The sequence below is a fragment of the Rasamsonia emersonii genome (assembly GCF_000968595.1).
Source record: "Rasamsonia emersonii CBS 393.64 chromosome Unknown ctg1118621760690, whole genome shotgun sequence".
Classification (NCBI taxonomy): Eukaryota; Fungi; Ascomycota; class Eurotiomycetes; order Eurotiales; family Trichocomaceae; genus Rasamsonia; species Rasamsonia emersonii.
Window position 1 is genome coordinate 1 of NW_013562806.1, and position 16,613 is coordinate 16,613.

General features: G+C 51.5%; 6 protein-coding genes across 6 annotated transcripts; 3 read left to right on the forward strand and 3 right to left on the reverse strand.

Moving 5' to 3' along the window:
- Positions 1-414: 414 nt before the first annotated feature.
- Positions 415-2,453, reverse strand: T310_8256 (Acetamidase; the record flags this gene model as incomplete). Its single annotated transcript, XM_013468956.1, has 6 exons — positions 415-539; positions 597-894; positions 957-1,461; positions 1,533-1,756; positions 1,824-1,936; positions 2,009-2,453. The coding sequence occupies 6 exons, from the start codon at positions 2,451-2,453 to the stop codon at positions 415-417; spliced, it is 1,710 nt and encodes a 569-aa protein (XP_013324410.1).
- A 1,371-nt stretch (positions 2,454-3,824) lies between these two features.
- Positions 3,825-6,960, forward strand: T310_8257 (beta-glucosidase; the record flags this gene model as incomplete). Its single annotated transcript, XM_013468957.1, has 3 exons — positions 3,825-4,268; positions 4,330-4,492; positions 4,559-6,960. 3 exons carry the CDS (start codon positions 3,825-3,827, stop codon positions 6,958-6,960), a joined length of 3,009 nt encoding a protein of 1,002 aa, XP_013324411.1.
- Positions 6,961-8,464: 1,504 nt separating this feature from the next.
- Positions 8,465-9,131, forward strand: T310_8258 (IgE-binding protein; the record flags this gene model as incomplete). Its single annotated transcript, XM_013468958.1, has 2 exons — positions 8,465-8,740; positions 8,799-9,131. The coding sequence occupies 2 exons, from the start codon at positions 8,465-8,467 to the stop codon at positions 9,129-9,131; spliced, it is 609 nt and encodes a 202-aa protein (XP_013324412.1).
- Positions 9,132-9,909: 778 nt separating this feature from the next.
- T310_8259 (uncharacterized protein) lies at positions 9,910-11,033 on the reverse strand (the record flags this gene model as incomplete). Its single annotated transcript, XM_013468959.1, has 3 exons — positions 9,910-10,258; positions 10,351-10,683; positions 10,978-11,033. The coding sequence occupies 3 exons, from the start codon at positions 11,031-11,033 to the stop codon at positions 9,910-9,912; spliced, it is 738 nt and encodes a 245-aa protein (XP_013324413.1).
- Positions 11,034-13,314: 2,281 nt separating this feature from the next.
- T310_8260 (uncharacterized protein) lies at positions 13,315-14,569 on the forward strand (the record flags this gene model as incomplete). The annotated part of the gene is made up of 2 exons (XM_013468960.1): positions 13,315-13,545; positions 13,637-14,569. 2 exons carry the CDS (start codon positions 13,315-13,317, stop codon positions 14,567-14,569), a joined length of 1,164 nt encoding a protein of 387 aa, XP_013324414.1.
- A 386-nt stretch (positions 14,570-14,955) lies between these two features.
- T310_8261 (uncharacterized protein) lies at positions 14,956-16,613 on the reverse strand (the record flags this gene model as incomplete). The annotated part of the gene is made up of 3 exons (XM_013468961.1): positions 14,956-15,804; positions 15,857-16,342; positions 16,394-16,613. Coding segments are annotated over 3 exons (1,555 nt in total), but the record flags the coding sequence as incomplete, so codon positions are not given.

Genomic DNA, 16,613 nt, shown 5'->3' on the forward strand with positions numbered 1-16,613 from the left:
GCGCTTGCGGCGCGGTACTTTGCCACGCAGGTGACGGGCGAGGACTATGCTGATTTCCTGACGAGGTAAGCCCAGTCCGAGGACTGCATTGCATGCAACTTACTGACGGGTTTAGTCTGCTGTACAATGAGATTTCGTCGCCGGGCACTGCTGCCAAGCTGTGAGCAGTACCTACCTCTCCATCTATATCTGCCGGAATGTGTATCTGCCGGAATGTCGTCATGAATACCCTTTCCTCTGTATACGTTTGTTGCGTTTCTTTCATTGTATGTATGAGATGAATGACAATCGAACTGAACTGGAATAGTTATGCAATCAACGTAAACTGCATACTCCGGAGTATAGCTACTACAGCTAGTTGCTTCACTCGTTGACAGTAATATATTTCTATATACAGGCGTATATGTACGGCAATCACTTCCTAAACTGCACCAACGCCTCCTCGATAACCTTAGCGACAGCAATGCACTTCTCCTCACCGAATTTCCCACCTACGACCTGGATACCGACAGGCATGCCTTTGACCAGGTTGATATCATCTGCAATCACTCAGCACAGTCCACACTCTCTTTACCATGCTAAGGAGGCGAACTCACATTGCCGATAATTAAACTCATCCGACGCATTCCTCGGGACATGCTTCCCCCAATACTCTATATTCGTGTCGATATCCAGCCGATCCTTCTTCTCATCCGCCACCGTCACCGGCATCGCCAACGAAGCATAGTCGAGCAGGTTCCAGATACTCGTGTACCCGACGTACTGGTGGCTCCGCACCCAGGTCCAAGGCTTGTAGCCCACCCACGGCGTGACGGGCATGATGAGCGCGTCGAGCTGCGCGGCGTGCCATCGGTGGAGATACGTCGTTTCGTAGGTATATTTGTCGAGGATGAGCTTGCGCAATCAATCAGCTGGGTTCGACAAAGATGATGGTGGGAGGAGTACTAGGGGCTTACTTGATGCAGCTCACTCGTCGTCAACAGGTCTTTCTCCGTCCCCACGAGCATCCCCTCGATCAAAGGCTCGCCGCTCAGCGAACACAGCTTGCGACAGTTCTCGCCGCCGTCTGACAAGATGGCTTTTTCCCAGAGTTTGTAGGCGTAGTTGTGCGAGGTGGCGTCCCATTCGATGACTAGGCAGTCAGCAACCAGCCCAGTACATATAGATGTAGGGTTTGTATGCTCACCCTCATGACCAGCCCTCCTCAACGCCTCAACCACCTCCCTTACCGCCCTGGCAATGGGCGGCTGCACCCTGACGACGCCGTCGTCGATGACGAAGCCGATTTTTAGTCTCTTGTCCTTGCTTATCGTGCATTGCTCTGCGCGCCAGGGCATCGGGATCACGCGCGGGTCGATCTCCCACGGTGAGACGGATGCCAGTGCGGACATGTACGTCTCGACAGAGGCTAGGCTGGTGGCCATGGGCCCGGCGACGGAGCGGACGATGTCTTGTTTGAGGCTGGGATCGTCAGCAGTCATCAATAAAGCACTAGATGATCGTCACGCGGGATACATGTAATGGTTACTCACCCCCTCTGCTCATACGGCTGCCTCCCCGACGACGGCGACAGCCCATACAATCCACACAAACTGGCAGGAATACGGATAGAGCCGCCTATATCGGTGCCGATGCCTAGGATGCTTCCTCTCGCGCAGACGAGACTCGCCTCGCCGCCCGAACTGCCGCCTGAGATGAGCGCTCTGTTGAGTGGGTGGACGCATTGCCCGAAGACGTGGTTGTACGAGTCGGACATCTACACACAGCACCGTTAGAAACTACATTTAGAGCAAGGGATTCCTACTAGGTGGGGATTGTGATACCATCATCGACTGCGGCACATTCGTCTTCACGTACAGCACAGCGCCCATCCTGCGCAGGGTCTGCACCGCGTGGCCGTCTTCCTTTGCAGGCTTGTCTGTTAGACCGACCCATCCTGTCGAAAAACATTAGCAGGGACCTAGATTAGACTGTCTTATACACCTGCGGTGTATGTAGGGTATAATACCGATAGAAGTATCCACCCCCCTAACCTCAAACAAATCCTTCACCGACACCGGCAGCCCATGCAAAGGCCCAACCGTCCTCCCTTCCCTTGCGAGGTACTCATCCAACTCCCGCGCCTGAGCGAGCGCGTCCGCGAAGAATATCTCCGTACAGCATCCGGTTAGCTGCTGCGCCAGAGCGGCGCGTTTGGCGAAGGCGGTTGTCACGGCGACGGAGGAGAGTTCGCTGGTTGCGAGCTTGTGGAGGAGGATGGTTATGTTGGTTGTTTCGGTTATTTCTAGTTCTTGGGGTGACAGCAGGTGATTTTGTTGTTGACGGATGTATTCCAGTGCATTGCGGACTTCTTCCTCTGAGGGGACTCTTGGTAAGCGCCATTCTTTTGGAATAGATTCGAGTTGTTGGATGCGTTTTTCGTGGCTGCGCTGTTCGTAGGGGGGGATTGTCATGCTGTATATATATTATATATACTCTGTATATGCTGTATATATACTGGATGTGACTATTGGGGTTAGTATCATATACTGTATGCATATCAGGAATAATTCATGGATTGTGCTCGTACTTACTTTAGTTAAAGAATGTCCTTATATGATAAATGTAGTATATACACTGTGATGAACCCTACTGTTCTGTCTTATGCCTTGTTTTGTGTTGCTGCTGAATGGACTGAGGAATCAGTTATGTATGTATTGTACCTACCTGTCTGTCAGTCACTTCTTGATAATAAACAGAAAACAATGAAAGAAGAAAACACCGTATCTATCTCTATATCTAGATAAGTCTTCTACATACGTACCTACAAAAGCACCTTATCTCTCTATATATTCCATTCCCTTCTTCCCCGCACGGACTCCACGGAGTCCTTCCGAAGACAGAACACAAGATACAAGACAATTTGAATTTAAATTATTAGTGGACTGCCCCCGAAGAATAATTGATTGATCGGTATCCAATTTAGGTAGAGAGCTGATAGATTACTTTCCTGTTTGGGAAAGGATTCAATCCCCAAACAGGAAAGGATTCAATCGGTATAACTATACTATAACCTTGTCTGCGTAGTTATACCGAGGATGGATATAGAGTGTGGAGTGTGGAGAAGGAGTACGGAGGGTTATCTACTATACTACTGATAACACTACTCTGGTTTGGATGGTCAAAGTATAGAGTATCTATTCTTCTTTGTTATTGTTTATTGCTGGCTGGATTGGTAACCTGATATACGTACTGTACATTACATTACATATTGTAGTACTGTACATACATGTATGTATGGACATACGATAGAGGTAATGGTACAGTACCACTTCTAGCACTGCTTCATGATGCTTTAATTTATTTTCGAGGCTGTTGCTATACACTATAAATGTCGGTCAGCACTCAGCAGAAGCAATACCCCTAGCCTTGTCATGTGATCACTTGGATAGTTTGCAGGTTGAAAGGCCTCTTCCACTTGAGGTCAACTTAGACAAGACAACCTACTATCGACTAAGGACTCCTACCTCTACGGACGTTCCAGTCTTGGTTCCCTTTCCAAATTGTTGCGCTTGGGTTCGAGACCTTTAGTGTGTTTTGCATACTCCGTATGTTATCAGATTTGTTGGCACGTGATCCGGAAGCGATGCCGACGCCAAGAAAGCCGAAACCGTCCGGCGTCATCTGCTTAGAACTTCTCTAAATAATATTTAATGGCATCATGTCTCTTACACTTGTATACTGAGTATTTCTTTAATTGGCTGCCACTGCTCTGCTTAGCCATGCCATTAATATCTACATCTTCAATATCTACCTCTTAATGTCTACTGTCTACCTGCTAGGCGATGGCTCTCGGTCGCCCTGATGCCAAGAGCATCCCGCTGCGGAAGCAGCAGAGACCGCCACGAGGAAGCAGCGATGAAGAAGCAGCTTTCCCTGTCGGTGGTGATCCTGCTGGTCGCGATGACGCCGACCACGACGATGACAGCGACGGACATGCTGTCTCGATGAATAATCCTGATGCCGTCGAGCATTGGCGTCTGGACGATCTCTCTGCGTCGGATCTCAGTGATGACGACGACAACGAAATGACCGCTGCGCTGAAGAACTGGAAGAAAAAAGGAAAAATCACCAACGTCCGGACCGGTACGACGCTGCTCAGGGCGTTGTATCAGAGACATCGCCTCTGTTTGCTCATGACTGCTGTTCTGTTGCTCGTCTTTCTCCCGTTGATCGTTTTTGGATCGCGCATGCGCGACTGGGTTTGGGAGAAGCACAGTAAGGAATGGGTGAGTTTGTTACCTGCCAGTCGTTGAAGTCGTGTTCGTTGAATGTATGCTGACTCGCCAGGAATCTCCTCCTTGGTACCCTTCCCCCCGCGGTGGAACGACCGAACGGTGGGAATACAGCTATCTCAAAGCCCAGGCGCTGGTCGAACGGATGAGTCTGGTAGAAAAAGTCAACGTCACGACCGGCGTCGGCTGGCAGATGGGGCTCTGTGTTGGCAATACAGGTATGCTTGACTTAATACTGCTGTCTGATCTGCCGTCTGATTTGCCGTCTAACTGCTGCTGTCTAGGCCCGGCACTCCTCGCCGGATTCCCTTCTCTCTGTCTGCAGGATGGCCCGCTGGGCTTGCGCTTTGCCGACAACATCACCGCTTTCCCCGCCGGAATCACGACTGGGGCCACGTGGAACCGCGATCTCATGCTGCAGCGCGGCTTCGCGCTAGGCAACGAGGCTCGCGGGAAAGGCGTCAATGTCATCCTGGGCCCGGCGATGGGCCCTCTGGGCATGATGCCCGCCGGAGGACGCAATTGGGAAGGCTTCGGGTCGGACCCCGTTCTCAGCGGAGTGGCTGCCGCCCAGACGATCCGCGGCATTCAGCGGAACGGCGTCATGGCCACCGCGAAGCACTACGTGATGAATGAGCAGGAACATTTCCGACAGGCCGGCGAATGGGGTCTCCCCAACGCCCTGTCGTCCAACATCGACGACCGCGCCCTACGAGAAGTGTTCGTTTGGCCATTTGCGGAAAGCGTCCGCGCGAATGTGGCCAGCATCATGTGTTCGTATCAAATGGTCAACAACTCCTACGCTTGCGGGAACAGCAAGCTGTTAAACGGCATCCTTAAGGACGAACTGGGCTTCCAGGGCTTTGTCCAGTCCGACTGGCTGGCCCAGCGGTCCGGAGTGATCAGTGCACTTGCTGGCCTTGATATGTCGATGCCCGGCGATGGTCTTGTCTGGGCGGATGGAGAGTCCCTGTGGGGAAAACAGCTCACAATTGCTGTTCTCAACGAGACCTTGCCTTTGGAGCGGCTGAACGACATGGTCACTCGGATTGTTGCGGCTTGGTATCAGCTGCGACAGGATACCTGGCCAATGCCTCCGCCGTGGGACGACGGAGGCCCCAACTTTTCCTCCTGGACGGACGAGCCATATGGCCATCTATACGAGGGAAGTGGCGAGAACGCCACTGGCCTGGTTAACCACTATGTCGACGTGCAGGGCAAGGGGAAACAGGCTCACAGCATCGTTGCCCGCCAGGTTGCGGCCGAAGGAACGGTGCTGGTGAAGAATGTCGACAACATCTTGCCGCTGCCGCGAGAAGGTCCAGGACTTGGGCGGACATATCGCGTCGGTATATACGGCGAAGACGCCGGTCCTGGCCAAGGCCCCAATGCCTGTCCGGACCGAGCCTGCAACCAAGGGACACTGGCGTCTGGCTGGGGGAGCGGCGCCGTCGATTTCCCGTATCTGGTCACTCCGTGGGAGGCGCTGGAGTCCGCTTGGGATTCGGATGATGTCGAGGTCGCGAGCTACCTGACGAATGATGTTGCGGATCAAGACCTCGTTGACCGGGATCTATGCATTGTCTTTGCCAATGCGGATTCCGGGGAAGGGTTTGCGTCGAGCGATGGGATCCGTGGCGATCGGAACGACCTCTTCCTGCAGAAGGGCGGCGACGCGCTGGTGCAAAAGGTCGCGGATCGATGTGGCAACGGGGTCGGGGAGACGATCGTGGTGATCCATGCCGTCGGGCCGGTGATTATGGAGTCGTGGATCGATCATCCGCGGGTGAAAGCGGTTTTGCTGGCTCATCTTCCGGGCGAAGAGAGCGGCAATGCGCTGGTCGACGTCTTGTTTGGCGAGGTGGACGCCAGCGGACGGCTGCCTTATACGATTGGGAAGAGCCTGGCGGATTACGGACCGGGCGCACAGGTGCTCTACAAGCCCAATGCGGAGGTTCCGCAGGTCAATTTCACGGATGGTCTTTACATCGACTACCGGCATTTCGACAGGTACAACATCGCGCCTCGCTATGAGTTTGGGTTTGGGCTGTCTTATACGTCCTTTGAGTTCAGCAACCTCCAGGTGACCCCAGTGCAGGAGAAATCGCCCCTGCCGTCACCGCGGACGAAGCAAATAGTGGCACCTCCGCTCTACGACGAGGAGCTGCCGGATGCGCAAGAGGCACTCTTTCCGGAGGGGTTTCGACCGCTTCACAAGTACGTCTATCCGTACATCTCGGATGTGTCCGAAGTTCGGAAGGGACGATTCGAGTATCCAGATGGGTATGAGGAGGAGCAGGAGCCGTCGCCGGCGGGCGGCGGCGAGGGCGGGAATCCGTCGTTGTATGAGACGTTTGTGCAGACGACGGTGGACGTGACGAACACGGGACGGCGGACCGGGCAGGCCGTGGTCCAGCTGTATGTATCGTTTCCGCAGGACGTGGTCGACCGGGACGAGGAGGGGACGTACGCGGATCGTATTGAATTCCCGGTGCGGGTGCTGCGCAATTTCACCAAGGTGACGGTCGAGCCGGGCGAGACGGTGCAGGTGGCGCTGTCGCTGAGCAGGAAGGATCTGAGTTACTGGAGCACGCGCAAGCAGAACTGGGTGATGCCGGTGGACGGGCGGTTCCGGATCTGGGTGGGCAGAAGCTCGCGCGATTTGCCTTTGGTTGGGGAGTATTAGGCGATAACGAAGACATTATTATGGTTAATGTATAGAGATAAGCTATGATAGAATTAGTATGTTGGCTATAGATTAGGATTGTTTGCTGATAAAATGAATAAAACGAATAAAAGAATAATCGAGAATTATCTATTCAGATAAGAGTTTAATTACTTTCCCAACAAAATTTTCCTTTTATCTACGGAGTACTCGGTGAGAGAATGTAACACTCGGTGAGAGAAATAATTGTCTCAGAGGAAATTTCCGTATTCTCCCGATGAATCTGTCATGTATTCGGTACAGAGTGTTGTGTTCCTTGGGTCGTTGCTAGATTAGAAAAAAAATAGAATATACTCGTTGGACGGTGACCAACGGGATATTTTTCTGACATGTGATCGCATCTAGGTGTATGGTAGATATTCCCGTAAATAGTAGCAATTAAAAAAAATCATTTCCTATCGTGATCCGATCTGATCGTGATACCTTACCAGGATAGGCATGTTGTGTGGCAGCTGTGCTGGACAAGGGCACTGCCCAGTGGCTAGGAATTAAATAATTTCTTTCTTTCTTGGCAGTGAAGTTACCCCGGTAATGATACTAATTGGATGGTGAGGAAATTCTTGCTGTCTAACCTAGTACTCTGTTACGGTACCTTTTTATCTATTGATTTTATTGAATGAGTCACGCCTAGGTAGTAGGCAGAGCGTGCATAGTCTCTGACTGAAAAACGCTCTCTAAAATGGAAGAATAATAATAATAATAATCATTGAATGAGTCACGCATTTCCAAAAATAGAGCTATAGCTATTAGCTATACACTCTCCATGCGAATCGATGACATGACAACGTCGACTCGGCGGTGGAGAACGAGATAGATGGATGATCGACAAGCCTCCACTCGGAATATACGGAATAGTCGGTCTTGAATAAAAATAAAAATAAAAATATTTTTTTATGTCACCAGCACAGCCACCCCGCACACTAACATTACCTAACTTAGGTAATTATTCTAATTTCTCGGCTCGCGAATCACAGCTTGCACCGCGCTAAAAAAAATTAATTTAATTACTACCTAGTACCTACCTAGGTGGTAGTAGGCTAGCTAGAGACAAATCGACACCTGTCGAATCGCGTGGCGCCGATCGGCATGCTACACGAGCCGCTAGGCCTTATTGCTGGCCATGTCTTACTTCGCTTGTGAATTTGGTGCTGATCAACATGCGCTGGTTGTTTGTCTGTCTCAGTCTGTGAATACCGATTCAGTGCTGTGCTGGGCTGTGCTGTGCCATGCCGTGCCACTCCGGGTGGATCGATCGGTGGATCCGGTGCTTTTCGCCGGGTACTGTCCCGGTGGCTGGGTACGGACGAGAAGATGCTACATGCTTCCATGAAGGTATTTATATCAGGCGTATTCCTTGAGATGTCTCTCAACACAGCACACAGCACAGCAAGACAAGTTAAATACTCAATACATTTAATCGATCATATACTATCCTGCTGATTGAATTGATTATCTTCCTGCCAACATGAAGATCGCCGTCTTCCTCGCTACCCTCTTCACCACTCTCCTCCCCCTGCTGGCCTCGGCCATGCCGGTCATGAAGAAGCCTCATGCCCGCGACGAGGGCAACGGCGCCTTCACCGTCATGGCCCTCCGCTCCGGCTCGCCCATCCACTACCTGCCTGTCCAGGCCGGCGGCCAGCGCTTCTTCCTCGGCGGCAAGCCATCTACCTACTGCCCGACCTTTGTCGCCAAGTGCCCGCCAGGCAACGAGACGGTGTTTATTGAGGGCGTGTATCTGGTAAGTCACTTCCATCCAGACAGTAATTATCTAGACTGCGTCTTCTAACAGCTTCTAGGACACCGAAGTCCCCGGCGGCCAGCAAGTCTACGTCAACCCCCAGGGCGCCCTGGCCTTCACCCAGGCGCACTCCACCTTCACGCCTCCGGGCTCCTCCTTCGGCCCCTTCTCCTACACCCCCGGCCAGCCCTACGGCCAGTACTCGTACACGGGCCAGGGCGCCAACGGCTTCATGGCCTGCCCGGACAAGGCCGAGAATCCGTCTAGCTGGCAGGTGTTTGCGGCGATCAAGAATGCTACTGTCCCCACGGGCAATGTCAATGACTGCCTCGACTTTGTTGCTGTGACGGTTCCGTATAATTGGTCGATTCCGGCGTGGCAGTATGTCTAGACGAGCTAGTTTCAGCTTGGCTTGATTTCATCTCTTTTCTTTCTTTCTTGCATGGGACGGCGTCTGCATGGTTTGATTTGATTTGATTTGATTTGATTTGATTTGATTACCCTGCTTGGTTGGTTGATGCTTGCTTTATTCATTCATTGGTCACGAGTCTCACGGCTGATGATGATGATGGATGGACGGATTCATTGATGGTCTTTCATTGATTTGTTGGCTCCTGTCATATATCATAATCCTAATCCTAGTGTATAGTACAGCGGACTGCTGTAGTCATGTCATGTCATGATAGACAGCATGCGTCAATGAATAGAGTGATTTAGTTGAAGAGTTGATAATGATGGATTTATTTTAGAGTAGAACCTGCAAAATTGGTAATAATAGGTGCAGGACGTATTTTTGTTTCTAATTTCGATTAGATTAGGTAGGATATGTAAAAAAATTGATAGATATTTTGCCAGTGAGCTGACTGGTCTAAACCATCAGCAAGCATTACGCTTGTATAGGTAGATGATCAGGACGCAGGGTACGGCGTACGTATTGGCCGGAAAAATAATACATAATTATAATTATAATATTAATTGCTGGACTGATTGATTTATTTTTTTTTTACACAAGTCTAGTCCTGTCTGTCAAGCAATAATAACAGGAAAAAAAAAAGAGTTCTGCAAGTTGGCTAGAGTCATATATGTACAGTACGTGTGTATTCATAAGCGAGCGGGCGGGCTATTACGACTTGATTTTGAAAGTATCGATTTTTATTTATTTTTTTTATTTATCGCGCAATCGAGTACAGACACAAGCATGGAACGAAAATGGCGGTCATGGGATGATTCCTGGTCTGGACAGAGGGTAGAATATTGGAATGTTTTCTTTCCAAAAAGAGCTGCGTCTGTAAGTAAACTCGTAAGCTATCTAAGGTATCCAAGGCTCTGTTGGAACCAGCATCATGCGGATGTAAGGATTTCTGTACATGATGCTCAAGATATACATACCAAATCAGAGATCCATGGTCTCCTCCAGCTGCAATTCTAAAGTTGCACAGACGAGCCTCTTCGACCGGTAAATCAAGGGATTCGCCCAACTCGATCTTGATATTTTGTGATAGCCATGGAGAGTAAAACCTGCGAGAAGTTTCTCACTGGACACTTGTTAATAACTTTGTCTTGTTAGAGCAACAGGGCAGACTTACTAGAACTTTCAATTCTCTCCTGACCAACCCCTTGCTGCTTTCTTCTTTGCTTTCTTCTCCGCTACAGCCGCTGCCTCCACCACTTGCTCCCATCCTCCGGACATGACTTTCTCGGCCGCCCGTTCCATCAGGCCGTATCTTGCACCGCGGAGCAGTGCTTTTGCAAAAGGCCAGAACCCTGGCATCTCCGCCGCAGTCCCCGCCCCATCCCCAGACCCCTCCTCCCCCTCCTCCCCCTCCGCCGAACTCGGGTCTTTCCCATTGTCTTCCCGGCTCCTAACGCAGCTTGTAGTGCCGCTTTTCCTATCCTTCAGCCCAGTGGCTTTCCGGACCTCTCCCAGCTCGAGGTCTCCATATCTGGAACTATTATCAGCACTAGGTGCCTAAAAAGGACACACACCATAGTATCATACCTTTTTCGATATTTTCTTGCATATTTCTCGCGGGCTCGGAGGCAGAAGTAGGAGATTGAGAAGGCGGTTATAAAAATTAAACCGCCAACAGTAATACCTGTTGGCAGTCACTGACTGAGGCTAGGTAGGTTGCCTACCCACGTGACCCACAGACATAAAAGGCTTTTCTTTGCCTTTCAGATAGAGGAATCAAGCATCTTCATGCCATCTCACTCCTCTGGCCGCTGAGAACACCTACTCCCCACCAGGGGAATTATTGGACGGGGAGGGAGGCAGAGGCGCAAGCACCGCCATCTTTTAAAGGTGGTAAGAGGCGACTTGTACGGAATATATATATATCTGGAGAGATCTTCGTGATTGACAGTGGGTGGAAGGTAGTGATGTGGGAGGAGGAGTAGTGAAAGAGAAATGAGCTTTCTGGCAAGCGAGAACATTCACTGGTAGCTGCATATGGAAGGCACGTGAATCAAGTCCAGAGCTGCCATTTCAGGAAGGCGACATCACTGCCCCTTTGTAAAGTTATGCCAGTGGTCAACTCTCTCCTTCATTTCTCTCATTCCTCATTCAGTCCAAGTTGATCCTTCACAGTCTCTCTCTTTCTCCTTCCGAAGGATAACGATATTTCGTCATGAGAGTAAGGTTTCAAAGAGATATGACCATGCTCCAACTGACTTGAGCAGATCGATCCATGCACCGACTACCAACCCCCCAAATCAGGTAAAGTAAATGACTTTGAAGACGGGAGTGGAAATTGAAAAAGCATCCTGCTATGCCATCTAGCGCGACAGTGCTTTCTAGATGTGGTCGCAGGCAAGCCATTGCACTGAATCCAAAGTCATCAGAAGACCGCCACCGCAGTAAAGAACTACGAATCCTTCTAACGAGCCTCTAGACGTTATCATTCTTTGCGGAGCATAGAGCATTTAGAACTTCTAACCGGCGGGGCAAAGTTTTGTAATATGATGAGGGCTCTGGAGGATGAAAGAATGGCTTGATTCCTACAAACAGCCCTACAGGCCACAACCTAGATATAGGCACCTGCCAGGGCGGTGAGGCCTAAGTGAGCCGAGACATGCATCTGCTGGATGCCTGGGGCATCTATCATAATATTCTGCCTTTCCCTCTGCGTGTTGCAGGGCTAATTTGCGTCGTTTGCTCGACTTGAATCCAAGCTGGGATCTTGAAGCTGCACACCCCTGGCATATACATTATTACCCCTCTTTACCCCTCTTTCCAACTGCGCTAATTAATGGAGGCCATGTCCTCCACCATGGGGAGGAGATATTAAGACAAACTCCTACCCGTCTTGTCTATTGAGCCACTCACTAAACAACCTTTACTCCAAGTTTCATGAACAGGAAAGCTGCTACCTAATATTTCCTTATAGAAGCCAATCTTAATGGAAACTTACAGCGTAATTGCCACTGTGGCCTCGTCCGTTTTTCCTTCTCCCATCCGCCTCTGACGACCACAAAAGTCATCAAGTGCAATTGTTCTATCTGCACCAAGAATGGCTATCTCCTGGTATATCCTCTCAGAAAAGACGTTGTATTCCGTTCTGGTGAGGACTCTCTCACTCAGTATCGATTTGGGAATAAGACAAAACCACACAAATTTTGTCCCAATTGTGGTACTTCTGTTTTAATCGACTTTAGCGAGTCATCAGTTGAGAGAGAGAGAGGGAAGTTGTTGGTATCAATGTATGTGTATTCAATAACGTCCCACTGCATCCCTCTGATTCCGTATTTCACTGATGATATTCTGTCTCCTTCTCTTTCTGTCCATCACTGATACTCTGGCTGCAGATTCGCACCATAGAAGGAATTGAGGATGTGATTGACTCATTGACTTATCGGTCTGTAGATGGAAAGAACAAATTGGGTCCTCCATACTCTATCTGAGCAAGGAAACTTAGAGGGACGAGTCAGGCGGGTTTAGAAAATAAAGCGAATCTCATCAGGTGCCTCAAAGGTCTTCATCCCGATATTCAATAGGAGACATTAGAGTGCCGTCTCGTTCTCCACGTGAAAGCAACTCTGTCTCTCTCCTCAACCTAAGATAAGCATAAGCAAGAGCCAGAAAGCCACGTTCCTGAAATTCCTCTGTTCCGAGTATGATCCTCTTGAGAAACGGTTAGCCGGATATTATGGAAGAATTATAACAGGTATCCCGTACAAGGTCAATTTAAAGCAAGACCTTTACCCTGAAGCTTCTCTCCCCTTTCCCTCCTATCAAGAACTCTCATTGTGAGATAGTGATATGGTAGCTCTTGGGCCTGTTACTAAATTCCCGATGAAGTAAGTCGATTTTGGCCAATCAGAACGCATCCTCAGCATACAGACCCAGATATCGGTTGACAAGAGAAAACTACTGTTTTTATTTTTTTATTTTCATTTTTTACCACTTATTTCTTTTTATTCATTTCTCCTATTCTTGTATTAATAAATTAATTTAAAGATCACCTCACAGACAGATTGATGATAATATTGACTGTGGATTGAAGATATCCGCTTCCTATCCAGGAAGGCATTCCGAGTCCATTCCGATCCCCCGCAGATAAGATTATATTAGCAATATGTCCATTCCCCACCGCATCACTCCTTCACGTCTGATCGAGACTGCTCATGGAACGCCCCCGAGGCAAGCCCCGAGGCATCCGCCGCGATCGAGACTGCCGCCTCTGCAAGGCTCGCGGCGTCAAATGCGACCTCAACCGCCCACGCTGCCAGCCCTGCGTGCAGGCCGGCCTGGCCTGTGGCTATCCCCAGCGCGTCGTCTGGGCCGGCGAGAGGCGGAAGAAGCCATCGTCAGCGTCGGCAGGATCGGCGACGGCCTGCAGTGCCAACAATCCGTACAGCTTCCTCCGCCGCCTGACGGCCTTCTACGAGCAGGTGCAGTCGACCGCCAGTAAGAACCCCTCCGACAAGGCCATCCAGCTCGTCTCGCGCGTCTGGGACTTTGTCGTCTCCCGCATCCACCGGTCGAGATCGACCGATGCCGACGCCGACGCCGTGCGCTCCCACGTCGCCGCCCTTATGGGCCTGAACGAGGCCATCCAGCAGGCCCACCCCATCGCGCTCTTCGGCATCGCCACCTTCGCCTTCTTCGAGGTCTGCGAGGGCCCCTTTGGCCAGTGGCAGCGCCATCTGTACGGCGCGCGCTCGCTGCTCGACCTTCACTGCCGCTGCCGCGCGGACCTCGACCGGCTGTCGCAGCAGATCTCCGGCCTGACCGAGATCGTCGCCCATCTGGTGTGGTTCGACGCCATGGGCGCCATCATCCGCGGCAGTCGCGGCTTGATTTTCGACTACTGGCACCGCGAGACGCTGACCGACAGCTTCTTCGCCGTCGTCGGCTGTCCGGCCGATACGTTTGCGCTGTTCGTCTCTCTGGCCCGGCTGCAGCCTGAAATGCATCCTCTCGACCTGAGCTTCCGCGCCATGGACCAGCTGCTGAAGCTGCAGCGGGCGCATCCGGACGACGTGACGGAGCGAGGCCAGACGGCCAACGCGTGGCGCTGCGCCGCGGTGATCGCCATCCTGAGCCGGATCGACGATGGCAGTTCAGCCCCAACGCGACGGACGACCCTCGCCGCCGTCGTAGACCGCGCCTGCCAGGCGATTGCGTCCATTCCGCCGTCGTCTGGGTTCTACGTCCACCTCGCGGCGACGGCGTACCTTGCCGGCCTGAACGCGACGACAACGGCCCAGTGCGACGTCATCCGCACGTACTGGCAGAACTGCCGCTCGGGCGCGTTGTCCTATTACCCGGATGGCCTGGAGCGGTGCGAAGAGAGATGGCGGGCGGAGGGGTTGGCCAGGAGTGTCTGACTAGATCCCAAAGAGGGAGAGAGATCAACAGCTGCAGTGGATGTGGGACGGACTTACTTACGATTTACGATTCGATGTGATATGATATGAGCTGTAGTATACTTTTTATTCGTGTATATGCATGTATTATGGTGTATTTAGCGTCTGTCTGTTTTTAAGGATAACACTCGATCATAATGTACATACTAGTGTATATAGGAACTACCAACGCCATGCATTAAATACAATGTCTAGGGTACATCCATACGTAATTATCCATATCCATATCCATATCCATCCATACAAACGTACGTAAAAACATATAATCATAGCAAAAAAAAAGGAAGAAAAAAAGAAAGATAAGAAAAGAAAAGAAATACAAATCCAGGAATACATTTATGTACTAATCAACAATCAGGAGCATTACAATTCGGCTCCCTCCCCGGATCCCCGGGCTTCGCAACGAGCGTCATATTGAACGACGCAACACCATCCGGGCCAGACACGGTAATACCACCACCAAACTTGAACAGATGCGCCGCCTTGGGATCCTCCTTGAAAGGCGGACACCCGTTGAGCACCGTGTGCAGCGCCTCGTCGCAGGTGGTCTGGAAGACCTCGTAGGAGTTGCCCGCCACGAGGCTGACGTTCAGCGTCATCTCAACGTCCGGGAAGAAGTACTCGAGCCCCATTGACCGGTCGTCGGGGTCCGGCATCAGCGTGAACACATCGACGTCCCGGTCGAAGAGATCGCAGAAGTCGGTGATGTTGGTTTGGACGTGGTCTTGTGGTACGCCTGGAGGGGCGATGGTGGTGGGCGCGCACCAGAGTGATGATCCGGACGAGCTGGTTGTCGTCGTCGTTTTTGTCGTACTGGTCGTCTTGGTACTGGTCGTTTTGGCGGTTGTTGTCGTGTGAGTCGTGCTACTTGTTGTATGCGTGGTCTTTGAGGTCGTTGTGCTAGCCTTAGTCGAAGCTTTGGTAGGCGAAGCGATTTTGGACGAAGCCTTCGTAGTTGATGCCTTCGTGGACGATGCCTTGCTGCTGCTGCTACTACCGCTAGTCCAAGTCAAAATAGGGTACGTAGCAGTAAGAAGCACCTCCAAACCGGCCTGCTGCATGGAAAGCCAGTCATTCTCGCCGTCCCAATTTTCCGGATCAGCGATAATAGTCGGGGTTATCACTGCGTCGCTCGTCGTGGTGGTGGTCGAGGCGGTGTTTGTGACGGAGCAGCCGGTGGTCGTGGAGCAGGTGCCCTGTCGTATGTACGTTAGTAACAGTTGAAAATAGCTGAGAATACAGTCCTACCGTAATGGTGGATGTCGACGCCGTGCTGGCCCCGGACGGCGTGAAGACGGACAGAGTGATGGCACACGAACTGGCCGTCTGCGTGCGCGTGCACGTTGTCGTGGACTTGTCCGTCTCGGACAACTTTGCCGTCGTTTTAGCCGTAGTTTTTTCTGTAGTTTTCTCAGTGGTTTTGGCTGTAGTTTTTTTCGACGAAGAGCCGTCGTCGTTGTCCAAGTCCGGAGGCCCTGGGCTGGGACCCCCTGCTGGAGGAGCCTCTCCGGACGGTAGGCCGGGCAGTTTGGGCTCCCAGCCGCAGCAGAGACCCCAGGAGACGCCGCTGCCCGGTTGGGACTTGCAGAAGAGGGGGATGATGCAGGAGCTGCTGTGGTCGCAGAGCGGGCCCCAGCACATCCACGCAGGCGTGGGCCCGATGTCGCCGGAGCTGGTGCGCGTCGAGACGTAGGTGACGCTGGTCGTGTGGCTGGCGCTCGTTAAGGTGATCACCTAGTGACGTCCCCGTCAGCAGGGTCAGCGATAGAGCAGGAAAAGGCTTACCGTGATGGGAGCAACTTCCGTGGTCGAGCTCTCGGTGATGGTCATGGACGCATACGTAAACCAGGGCGGAAGGGTGGTTGTGGGAGGAGGGCTGCCAAAGGGAAAAGTGGCCATAGAGGTAGAGGTTGTTGAATCTGATGCTTCGGTAGTCGTGTCTGTGCCAGCAGTTGGAGACGTGGTGGGAGTGGGAGCTGCTGGTGATGATGCCTCTGGAGACGGA